A 12976-nucleotide genomic window follows, 5' to 3' on the forward strand; every position below is an offset into this window, starting at 1 on the left:
GTGGACGCTCACTGCTGAGGAGTCCCATAATAGAACGAGACGGCCGTTCAGTGCTTTCAGGTTTTCCATGGTAGTCTAGCTTCAATTAACTCATGATCTCAACTATATAAATAATAGGAATTCTCTCACAAAGTATTTACTATATTACTGATTAGTTCCTTACCCCCCCCAAAAAAAACAAATGTTGTAATTACTACCGTTTGGTGATATTGAGTACCCTGAATTATATAGTCTGATTATGAAGCGTTTACCTTGTCATTCTGGACAGCATAATATCGATATTACTTGTAAGATTTAAGTAAAATCTAATTATAATTTTACAGATTACAGATAATTTACTTACTTTCAAATCAGTATTGACCATGAATGGTAAAAATCTAGATATTTTTTATTCATTCATTCAATCAATTATAATCAACCTAGAATATGGCACAAATGTGTATCGATCCACCTTGTCACATTTCACATAAGCATCATAAGAAAAGGAAGCTAAATGGAAAACAGAAGAGCGGAAATAATTATTGTAATGGGATCAATTACGGTAGTGATCTGAATGTTTAAGAAATATGGTTGAGAATAATATGAATATTTTGAGTGAATAATTTCAATGATGCGTTAATTTGCTTCAATGCAACTTATTTACTGAAAACTCCAGCCATATGAAGAGTGGTCATGGTGTCCGGCTGAAAGCCTCCAAATGACCTGGTACGGTCGAGAGTGGGGAGAGTCCGCTCTCCCTCCCAAAGTGCTCTCACATAACCACGCGTATATAGCCTCTAACAGGGAAGTCCTACTCACTGCCTTCTCGTGAAGGGGGTGTTGTCTACGAAATAGAGAGGACGAAAAGCGAATGTCCGGCGCTTTAACCGGGACGGTGGACACGGAAAGTCCACCTAGGGGAGTTAGAAAACCCTGATTCCAAACCAATGGAGCACATGGGCTCCAGTATCCTGAGGGAACAAATGGCCTATGAATCAATCGTTGGTCATCGGCTACCACGGGACGGCATCTCCTTACGATGTTCCACTGCCTTGTGGATCAGATCTTTAGGTCAAAGGCTCGGAGTGTGGTCCCCTAAGAAAACCACTTGCTTCAGTTTGGGCACCTCGGGCAGTATCACAGTCGTCACAAAAATCAAATGAGATTGGTGTGGCGCATATATATCTTGTGCCATCTTGTACTAATATTTATATGTTTAAGTAAATAAATAAAGTCCGGCTGAAATAGATAGAGAAGGGATTCGAATCTATGACCTAATGGTTGAAAACTTAATTGCCTAACTAACAAATGATCCAAATCATCATGTTACCACTATTTTGGTAGTTATCTTGGTAATTTTATCTGGCTGCATTGATATATTGTGGCAACTTGGACAGATGCACGTATGTGGCAGGTTCTACATTGCTTACGTCTGACTAACCTTATCTAACTAGATACTGTGTGACGAAGAGATTGTGAGAGCTGACCTAGGCAATAACTTGTATGGTTAAACATGCTTCTAATTAACAATGTAGAGATTCAATTTACTTAGTATTGTTTGTTTGAATGAATCTTCCGATTGATGTTTAGGACTGCAACTGGTCAGTCTCTAATTAGTATATGTGCATACTGTGCGTATTGCCTCGATATAGCCTTGATTGACAAGCATGGTAAGCAAAGATGGATAGTGGCTAGCAGTGGAATCCAGTTTGACGCGCGTTTCGTCCTATTTAGGACTCGTCAGATGGATGTACCTTCATCTCAGAGTTGATGTTCACTCTGAGACTCGAACCCAGTACCTTTCGCTTCAAACGCCATCGCGTTATCCACTCGGCACTGAGTCCTGATAGCCACTTTCTTGTGCAATGGAGTGAAGTTTAAATTCACTTAGTATTGTTTGTTTGAATCTTCCCATCGATGTGGTAGGACTGCAACTGGTCAGTCTCTAATTGGCTCTGAGATGCAGGTACATCCAGCTGACGAGTCCCAAATAGGACGAAACGCGCGTCCTGGATTCCACTGCTAGCCACTATCCATCTTTGCTTACCATAATGTAAAGATTGTAATCTTACTAGAAAACGTTTCATTTAGTACCAGGTATTTTCTTAATTTATGTATATATGTAGGAAGTTTTTGTTTTTTTCTTTGCTTTGTAAAAGGAACCTATTGAGACATTTTGTGATGAGAATTCTATATCGTACTTACTTACGCCTATTACCCCTCGTGGAGGAGCATAGGCCGCCTATATCGTACCAAACAAATAATATTGAGTAAAGCCGTTAAGAGTAATAATAATGACGATAGTGATAACAATAATAATAATGCTAAGACTATCTTTGAGGTATTAATAAACTTTCAAATTTTCCATCTTGTATACATGTTTACATTTGATGTTTTGATCTTATGAATATTTCACTGGTGGGAGGGGGGTTGTTGATATTACCAATATGATATTTTGTCATTAGTGATAATATCTTTTAAAGTACCTTTTTTTCTCTAGTCAACAGGATTCACAAGAATTCTTACGATATGTATTGGAAGGTCTTCACATGGAAGTTAATCGTGTTCAAAAGCGTCCAAATCCTATTAAACCAGATTATGAAGCGGAAGATTGTCTCCCGTGAGTTTGATTTTTCATATTTTTTTAAAAAAGGAAGTTCGGCAGGATTATTCTACACATACGACCGCCGAATTTATAAATGGTCTTGAGATTAGCCAAACACAATGCGGCTTTCGTGTAAGGCCATTAAAAATATAGAAAAATGAAAGAAATACAAGGATTGAGAGTTTTAACATCATTAATGAACTTAATAGTGCTAAATATCGATAGTTCGTGCTGTGTATCATAGTTCCGTAGTTCGAAAAGACCATGTTTATTAGCTTTACATCTTTTAGAATCCGACTCTCAACCCTAAAACTGTTAGACCCTAGTTCTTAACCCCAAAGTTCTTAAGACTAATACTCCTCAACATTAGTTCTTCATATTAATACTCCTAACCTTAAACCTGAATTCTAACTTCAAATCTCTTAACTTTAACACTCCTAACCTAAACATCCTGACCTTAACAGTTCATTCAGGAAACCACCATAAAATCTTTTTGAAATATGAAATATAAAGAAAATCATAAGTTTTAGCAACAAGCTTTCCGTAACAGCGTTTTAGGTTCTGTCATCGGTTAGCTTAATTCTAATTGGTCGTTCAAGGATGTCGGTATGGTAAACCCTTGCCAAAATTTCCTTTCTATTATCTTTATTTCGATAGAAAAGTATAGAATTATGTATTCTATTTTAATCCCTGTAATGTTATATTTAAAAAAATACTTTGTGAATCAGTTGTCATTTATTATATACCCTCAGCCCCTAAATGCCCTGGTACGGCCTAGAGAGGGGAGAGTCCACTCTCCCTCTCGAAATGCTCTCACATGGCCACGCGTATATAGCCTCTAACAGGAAAGTCCTACTTACTGCCTTCTCGTGGCATTACTGTTGTTTACGAAATTGAGAGGATGAAAAGATTGGCGCTTTAACCCCGGTTGGTGGACACGGAAAGTCCACCTAGGGGAGTTAGAAAACCCTGATTCCAAACCAATGGAGCACATGGGCTCCAGTATCCTGAGGGAACAAATCGCGTATGAACCAATCGTTGGTCACCGGCTACCATGAGACTGCATCTCCTTAAGATGCTCCACTGCCTTGTGGATCATACCTTTAGGTGAAAGGCTCGGAGTGTGGTCCCCTAAGAAAACCACTTGCTTCATTTTGGGGACCTAGGCAGTATCTCAGCCCTCACACAAATCGAATGGGATTTGTGTGACACATATGTATCTGGTGCTTCCTTGTACCAATATTTATTTGTTTAAATAAATAAATAAAATAAATTATATACCCTCTCCAATATTGGAATAAACATAAGTTTAAATGAAAAAGAAAAAACAGAACAAGATTCATTGGAGAATACAATGAATTCATTATAACATTTTGTTGTTTTTCTCTTCAGCTACATACATGCTTATTTTGATTTGTAAACATAATTTGTAATTTGCACTAATTGGATAGGTGTCTATAGAGAGGGAATGTAGTAGTTAGGAATTGAATTCTTTACCAAATTTTTTTAAAATCTATAAATACTTGAAACAACTGTGTGGAAATGTATAAACAAGTCAAAATTTATAAATCTGGTTTACCAATAAGATCAATTATCTCCATGATTTATTTTCCCTATTATAAATTATTGATGTTGATGGTTAGCTAACAAAAAGACAAAGAATTTATAAAGAACTGGTCATATACAATGTAAAGGATACTAAAGAGAAAGCAATGTGATACAATGAGTGTATTATATTCTGTCCTGATCGCTGCTGCTACTTTGACGTGGTGGTCGGGCTTGCCTATTGTAATGAACCAATCGAACTATACTGGCTGGAATAATCGTTCCTCAATGTCCTACCATACCAGACAGGTTGTTTGAAGAGAGGTAAAACTAAAAGCAGCAAACCCAAAGTCCGAGGGCAAAGTCGTACTGCTGACTGTACAGAGGTGTGACGGCAGTAAGGTGTTTCCCTCAGACAACCAGCACAACAGCGATGCTGCCTTCCCAAAAGGGAGGGTTAGGGTTTGAAAAGGTTGGCCTTAAAAATGCACACCTTGCCTTATCCCATAGATTTCCGTCTCTGGCGGTAAGGTCCCAACAAGTACGGAACTAACACAAAAATCACTCACATAAAGGTCGTTTGTGATCGGCCTGAAGTAATTATTTCTTGGGCACTGAATTCACGCTTTCAGGTCACTAAGATCAACTCTAACCCAATATCCTTTTCAGGTACCTCTAGGAGAACCCCTCCACGGTGTGGGAAACCAGGAAGTGATAACTGCCCTCATACCTCTAACAACACTCGAGACCGCTGTATTAATCATATTCTGTAATTAATGTCATTCTTGCTTATGATTTAAATTTGTGGAAGAAACTAATCGTATGAAATTTCAGTTTGATTATGTATAATAATTGAACGATCAAGCGAAATAGATGAAAGTAATCTTCTATTATTATTGTATCTTTGAAAATGAGATCATCAGAAAGGTTTACTTCACTGAATAAGTTGTAATACAAAGATTGGTTTTGTAATGTGCTTACACCATTGGAAGTCAAAAATAAGTGAATAAGTATATATATATATATATATATATATATATATATATATATATATATATATATATATATAGTTACTTATTTGGTTACCTACTCATACTCATCAAAACGTGACAATAATCCATAAAGTTACTGAAAGTGTCTGAGTTGTATTGGGAAAACTGACCGTAATTAGTTAATAATAAGTTGATAAAACTCACTGTTTGCGTATACCAGGTAGTGTGAATAAACTTTAATCATAATTAAAGGGATGCTTTTTATCGAACTGAAGTGTTATATCTCTTTTCATTCCTTTATTTTCCTTTGTTGTCATTTTTAACGGTTTTCTATATTTTGTGGATTTTATATGTCTATATTTTAAGCAAATACGTCTCACTGAATGTACACACTTTTGCGTTTGTGGTTCTGCCTAATTTTCTCACATGAGTAACTAGCTGTTTGTCCATCCATCTGTTTCTGTGTCTTTAGCCGTACGTGTGCGCTGCTGGCAACAAGGTAAATTTCATGCAATTAGTTCCCTTTATGAATTTAAATAAAGCCAGAACAAATATTGATGCAGAATAATATGAATTCATTATATTTCGTGGTTTCTCGTCAACTGCCTACAACCTAATATGTATTAGAATCTTATCATTGAGATAATAAATAGTATGGAACAATTGACATAAGTTAATGTAAAGGATTGGAATGGCGAAAGGTTATCAATGATATATATATATATATATATATATATATATATATATATATGCAAGAACAGGTCAGAGGTTATTAGGTGTTAAAATCAAAGAAACATAAAGGATGGGTGGTGTAATAGTTGAACGGAGTTCAGAGAGACAGATACGATAAATTGTGTGATAATTTTAGAGGTAATAAAGGATTCATGGAATTAAAAATAGATAAATATCAGAAGGGGTTGAAGTTAGACATTAACACCGTTGGATGCCGATCTGCTCAGTGGTCTAGAGGTTAAGCGCTTGCGCGCGAGACTGATAGGTCCTGTATTCGAATCTCATGAGGTGGGATCGTGGATGTGTACTGCTGAGGAGTCTCACAATGGGATGAAACGGCCGTTCAGTGTTTCCAGGTTTTCCATGGTGGTCTATCTTCAATTAACTCATGATCTCAACTATTGAAAAACAGATAAGATGGGTCATGTAATAATTGAATAGAATTTGAAAAGTTCACATAATTTAAGAAAATCAAGTGAGCTGATATGTGTGAGTGAAAGGGTGGTTTAAGAATTCGGTAATGGGAGAGGAATATAATACAAGATAAACGTTAGCCAAAATAAAACTAATAAGGAAAAAACAAAAAATTGGATTACCAGGGTAGTAATAAGTTTATTACTGTCTCTTTTTGAATACATACAAGATAAGTAATTATACTTGAGTAATACGATATTTTGAGTTAAACCCATACTCAAGTAGACTTAAGCGAAATGACATCTTAGCAAAATATGTTTTAACCTAAAAGTTCCATGTCATATTAACACAGTAGGATAAGATATTAACAGGATACATAGAAAGAGGTGAAGTAATAGTAATGTCTACAATAGTAAGAACAATAACTTCAGATAGGGGATTTCTTTCTATGGTTGTTATTATTGGTACGATTGGATAATCTTTTGTAATTTCTTGAATGTTAAGTTAAAGGTAGAATTTTTAGCAATACATATAGAAGGTTTTCAACCATTAAAATACCAAGATTTGTTGTTAATCGTATAGATAGAGATGGATCTAAAAGAAACATGCCTTTTCTGTGCAATTCAGGATAAAATGTAAAACTTAAAGTACTGATTATTCACTCTATAATATTTTACAAATTGACTTTATTATTGATATAAGCTACTGCATGCTAGTGGTAAGTGGGTTTCGAATCATAATGCTCAAATTTCTAGTGATTTTTATAAACAAAACACAGCTGAGGAATTACCTTACGTTAGGGTTCAACGCATTCTAAGTACTGTCTGGTTGTCAATAGATTACTATTTTGCGACGATCATAAATGATAACTGTTAAATACACGGCGGCCTGTGTAACCGGGTTGTTTCCTTTTCTATTTTTAGAAATTTTCGGTAGGTTTTTATAAAAAATAAATTAGATTGGCACGTGTTGTTTAGTTGATTCTCTTCCTTCCGTTTAGTTGTTCGGTCAGCTCTAACAGCAACATTGCAAAAATATACAAAAAAAAGATTAGATATCAAGGCTATCGATTTCGCTGATATATGTCTGTCTAACGATCGTATCCTGTGACCTAATGATCATCCAATGAATTTAAAATACTATTGTTGTGGGTTCGGGTGTACTTTTCAATGGTATAACCACGTGACTTCAAGGTGAGGTGGTCACGTGTACTTTCCTCAACAAACCTTGTGGTTGGTTAAATACTTGGACTTATTGTTAAATTATATAACAATAATATACACTGACTGAGCTTATTGCTGAATATATGTTTATATTGGGATATTTAGTAACCTAGTCTTTGTCCCCAATGTTATATGTAGATAGGTGTCACTAGATTCAAACATTGTTAATGTCATGTAGAAACAATTAAGACAGTTTTTTAATAATATCCCAATGAGTAGAAAATTAAGTTTTTAAATTCTCTGATGTTTTGTTAATCGGTGTAATCCACTTTTTCAGAGAATAAATAAACAAACTAAATTAACTTGGGTCAATTTATTTGAAATTATCAAGTCAAACCTTGTTAATGACACCTATTAAAACAGTTTCGTATTTGTTTCTGAAACCAATACATTTAAGTTAGTTTACTGGTACTGGGGGGTGCGGGACCGTTGAAATCTAAAGTCCGTTGAATGTTTGTTTTCTTGGAGAGATTATAACAGCATACCAATAACTTATATGCGATCAAGGTGTTCATGCTTCATAGCAAACATGATAAGGGAAAGCAATTTTGCTCAAGTATTTAGAAGCATTTGAAATCCATAGATTGAATGAATCTCTTGAAATTTCCAATGGTGGCTGAATTAGGAGTAGTTTGAAGGTAAGCTAAATACCACTATATCAAAACCTGAAATCTATCTCTGAAGTCATTGACTACTAGTCTGGATCATATGGGAAAATATGAACTTCTTAGTTGAAGCCATTGCGATTTGGTAGTATACAGTAGGAGACCCTAGGGGCAATATCTCAAAATTGGTCACTATTTCACGGATTCTCTATCTTCCTCTAAATCTTAAATTACAAGTTATCTTTAAGTTTCCATTCTTTAGTCTTGCTTATTTCGTTTGAGCCGTATTTCATTTGTTTAACTTAATATTTTAGTTGGTATTATTTCCTCTTCATGGTTTTTTATCATGTTACTCTTCTCTTTGTACTGATGTATAATGTAACAACTGATATCGATAAATACTGATGTCAGATCTCTGTGTTGTTTACGACAAACTAACTGACTTTAATCATTCTGATGAATATAGTTAAGCTATATGTACAAAGATGAATCATGACAAAGTATGGCATGCTGTTCGCTGTCAACCCAGTTGTTAAACAATTCTTGAATATCATTTAGAGAGATAAACACAAAGAAATCCTGCAGGATGGAAATAATGACACTAATAGTTTCAGCGAAATGAAAGATAAGGGGCAATATAAATAAAATACTGTGGTCTGAAACATAAGGGTGAATATTACTCAATATTGTCAGTAGACGGTAATGCATAGTTGATATGCCGATGTTAAAGCAACGGATTCACTTAGTCTCTCATCATCTATTTCATTTATTTTATTTACACCGTTGACAGATAGAGAATAAATACCCTTTTTAATTAAATTATCCCAAGAAAAGTAGCTAGCAAATGGTGATAAGTCCCATATTAGTAACCACAGATCTAACATCTAATGCCCCTTGATTTCCTTCAAAATGTGTAGCCACCAGAGTATGGCGGTAGTAATCTTTTTAATATTTCATTTAAGTACTTATGTGAAATATTTATTATATGTAGACTGCATTAGTATGCGTTGTTCCTTTAATAATTACATTCATACTCCATTTACCATTCAATCACTTGTAGAATAAATGAATTAATTCGTTATCCAGGCATAAAGTGTTTCAGTCTTGTTCCTTTTTCTCTGTGACTATAGATTACCTGGGTAGATGTTTATCTAACTAGCAAATCATGTGACATAAGCTTCGTCCAATAAATTTCGACAATTCGGATTGTAGAAATGATTGTACCTATCGTGACTATAAGATGTGATCACGTGCATTTCCCTTAGCGCATTTAGTGCTTGTTGTCTTCATTGTAATTCTAGGTTATTTCAAATGGTAGTAAGTTTCAGGCTATTTATCAAAGCTCGTGAGTAAATAATTTGGCTAGCAGATGTGATTCATTAAAACGGATCGGAAAATTGTTTACAGTATTATGACAATGGAAAAGTAAATGGTATGGAGTGTCGAACAGCCAGCCAAAACTGGCCGAGTTAACGGTTACAATATCGAAGTGATAGTCAGGTACTTGTATTTGCACATGATGATTGATCTTTTGTAGTCTATAAAAGAGAGCGGAACCATATATATTTTGATTTCTTAAAAAAGAATTGTTTCTAATCTCATCAAAGTAGATTATATTGGTACTTATTGTATTCTTTTCCTGCAACCACAATATTTCTGATTACGTTGAAATCCCATGATTTGTAATTGATCAAGTCGTTTACCAGATAAGAATCGTATTTCTGGAGGAGAAATTTTCTGAATCTTCTATATTTAACACTTTTGGCTTGTTCAACTGATGAAAATAATCTTGATAAATAGATGATGTTCAATAATAATACTATGTAATTGACTAGTAACTGCTCACAAGATCTTAGCATTGTTTGCTTTAGTCGCATATCTGTTAGGATTCACTACGTTCAACTCATACACACTTTTTCTGGACGTTTTCCCCGTTACAAATGTGAATGATAAGATTGACAAGTAACTAGGAAACTTTTATTGACAAACTAAATAATTAGATGCAAAAAACATTGCTGTGTACTTACATTCGTCATTCCAACCTATAAATTTTTAACATTACATTCTCTTTAGTCTATCAACAACGATACTTACTTACTTACGCCTGGTGAGCATAGGCCGCTCACCAGTTTTCTCCATCTAACCCTGTCCTGGGCAATCCTTTCCAGTTCTTTCCAGTCGTTATTCATCCTTTTTATATCTGCTTCTATTTCCCGACGTAATGTGTTATTTGGCCTCCCTCTTTTCCGCTTCCCTTCCGGATTTCAAGTTAGTGCTTGCCTCGTGATGCAGTTTGGTGATTTTCGTAATGTATGTCCTATCCACTGCCAACGTCTTTTCCTAATTTCCTCTTCATCTGGAAGCTGGTTTGTCCTCTCCCATAGTAGGCTATTACTGATAGTATCCAGCCAATGAATGTTGAGTATTTTGCGTAAACAACTGTTTATAAATACTTGTACCTTCTTGACGATGGATGTAGTAGTTCTCCACGTTTGCATTACTGTTATAATAATGGTTCAATTAATTTAATGAAATTTATGAGTAACTCAATTGATCTAACTACTAATACTCTAACAATCTTTAACTGAATAGATAGGTTCTCGAAATATACAAGCCTGTTAGTTTACTAGTTTACTGACTAAATATGTATATATATATATCTATTGGTGAACTAAAGCTATTTATATTTGTGGAAAGTATTCAATCAAGATAGTATGAGTTACTTGTTGGTTAATAAACAATTAGTCAAAAAAATACTACTTTAAGGTCACAATATAATCAATAATATTACGATTGCGACTATTTTACCAGTTAATTAAGGTCATAAAACTAACGTTCATCGGATTGGGATTCTGTATTGTAAATACAAACGTAGATCAAGAAGATAATTTATAACCCTTTAGAGTATGAGTTTCATGGCATAGTTTACAACATTTTGTTGATAAGTTTTATATTGATTATTTTGAATATATCACTCATCTTATGTTAAGAAAAACGGTCATAGTCAACAAATACTACCCATTGATATGTTCCAATGAGATGACTCCAAATTCCTTTTTATTCTAGAGGTTACTTACTTACTTACGCCTGTTACCCCCCGTGGAGGAGCATAGGCCGCCCACCAGCATTCTCCATCCAACTCTATCCTGGGCAATCCTTTCCAGTTCTTTCCAGTTGTTATTCATTCTTTTCATATCTGCTTCAATTTCCCGATGTTATGTGTTCTTTGATCTTCCTCTTTTCCGCTTCCCTTCCGGATTCCAAGTTAGGGATTGCCTTTTAATGCACATTGGTGATTTCCTTAATGTATATCTGATCCACTTCCAACGTCTTTTCGTAATTTCCTCTTCAGCTGGAAGTTGATTTGTCCTCTCTCATAGTAGGCTGTTGCTGATAGTATCCAGCCAATGAATGTTGAGTATTTTGCGAAGACTGTAGCTCTTCTAGAGTTACTGTCGGTCCCAAGCCCGGGTAAAGGAGGAGAGTTGGGCATAGGGTTAGCGACCCCATCCCATAGAAAAACTTACTCGCTAAAAAAGAGCTAACCAGAAAAAATAATTCAAACCATTTATTCTAGAGGTTAGTAAGAAAAAAATTGTAGTGCACCATAAACAGTAATTCAGGATTTTATGCACTGACATACACTGAATAGTATAAGTATATCTTACAGCTTACACTTATACAATAGTTCTTTTCTTTAAAGCTGACCAATCTAGCTTGAGTTATTACATGAATTTTTCTAATTGTCCATCCTCTGAAGAAAAGAAGGTGAGGTATTGTATGATCCTGGATAGATGATTCAAGTACACTTGTTGTTGTAATAAATATGATCTCACTATCACAAACAATAAGTAGAAACGTGATTTTATGGGTCAGTCTTTATTCGAACTAGCGTAAATCAGGAAATATATGATAGGTAAGTAGGAATTTCAATTTAGTGAAACGTCAACATTCAGATTTGATTGCAGCAAATTTTACGTACAAGACCTAAACGAGCTATAGAAAATTAATTGAAGAAAAAGGGGAACTGAACCATCAAACTATTGACAGGTTTTATGCAAAGAAGTAGCAGCTATTGAGCTATCTCTGTTTGGATATTTTATTCACTTTGAATAACGAATTTTATACCAAAGTTTATGTCACAGATTATTCGTAATTAGGTAGCTATCGAAAACTAGGTAGTTATGGACATCTGTCTCGTCCTACTATGGGACTCCTCAGAAGTTCGCATCTTCAATCCCTCCGGAACTAGAACCCAGAACTATCAGTATTATCGTAGGGACTTAAAATTTGGACTAATGTCAGTATCCCGTGGTTTACATTCGTTTTATATATTTCAGGATATCTATGAATGTAGTTAAAGGTCGTGGAAAAAAATTTAAATTAATCTTTCACTGATCAGAAACTTTGGAAAATTTCTATTCAAATCTAAAAACCAATACAATGATCATTTTTCCTAACTTAATCGATCAATCACTTAAAATAGGACTAATATCAGCACCTCAACTATATCAACTCTCAAACTTACTATAATATCCACAAAAAACCTCTTCTGATAGTAATCAACACATGCTCACTATTGACTGGCTCCATGAGGTATTTCTTGGAGTTCTAGTGAGAAGCAGTGGCCAGTGGAGTTCAATCAGGTCTGTTGTGAGATAGTAACTCACTGAAAACAATAGTGGATGTGTCGCTCAATTTCGTGGATTAGTTGAAGTTAGACATTAACATTGTTGAATGCCGGCCGGCTCAGTGGTCTAGTGGTTAAGCACTCGCGCGCGAAACTGATAGGTCGTGTGTGCGCACTGCTGAGGAGTCCCATAATAGGACAAAACGGCCATTCAGTGCTTTCAGGTTTTCCATGGTGGTCCAGCTTCAATT

General features: G+C 35.1%; 1 protein-coding gene across 1 annotated transcript in view; it reads left to right on the top strand.

The window, feature by feature from the left end:
* Positions 1 to 12976, top strand: part of Smp_212390 (ubiquitin-specific peptidase 2 (C19 family)) — a gene marked incomplete at both ends in the record, with an annotated part of 56546 nt that overhangs the window by 13136 nt on the left and 30434 nt on the right. The window contains one exon of the mRNA XM_018796152.1: positions 2480 to 2599. Coding sequence (XP_018650394.1) covers positions 2480 to 2599 — 120 coding nt within the window. The remainder of the gene's footprint in view (positions 1 to 2479; positions 2600 to 12976) is intronic.

This window comes from Schistosoma mansoni, chromosome 2 (assembly GCF_000237925.1).
Source record: "Schistosoma mansoni strain Puerto Rico chromosome 2, complete genome".
Taxonomy (NCBI): domain Eukaryota; kingdom Metazoa; phylum Platyhelminthes; class Trematoda; order Strigeidida; family Schistosomatidae; genus Schistosoma; species Schistosoma mansoni.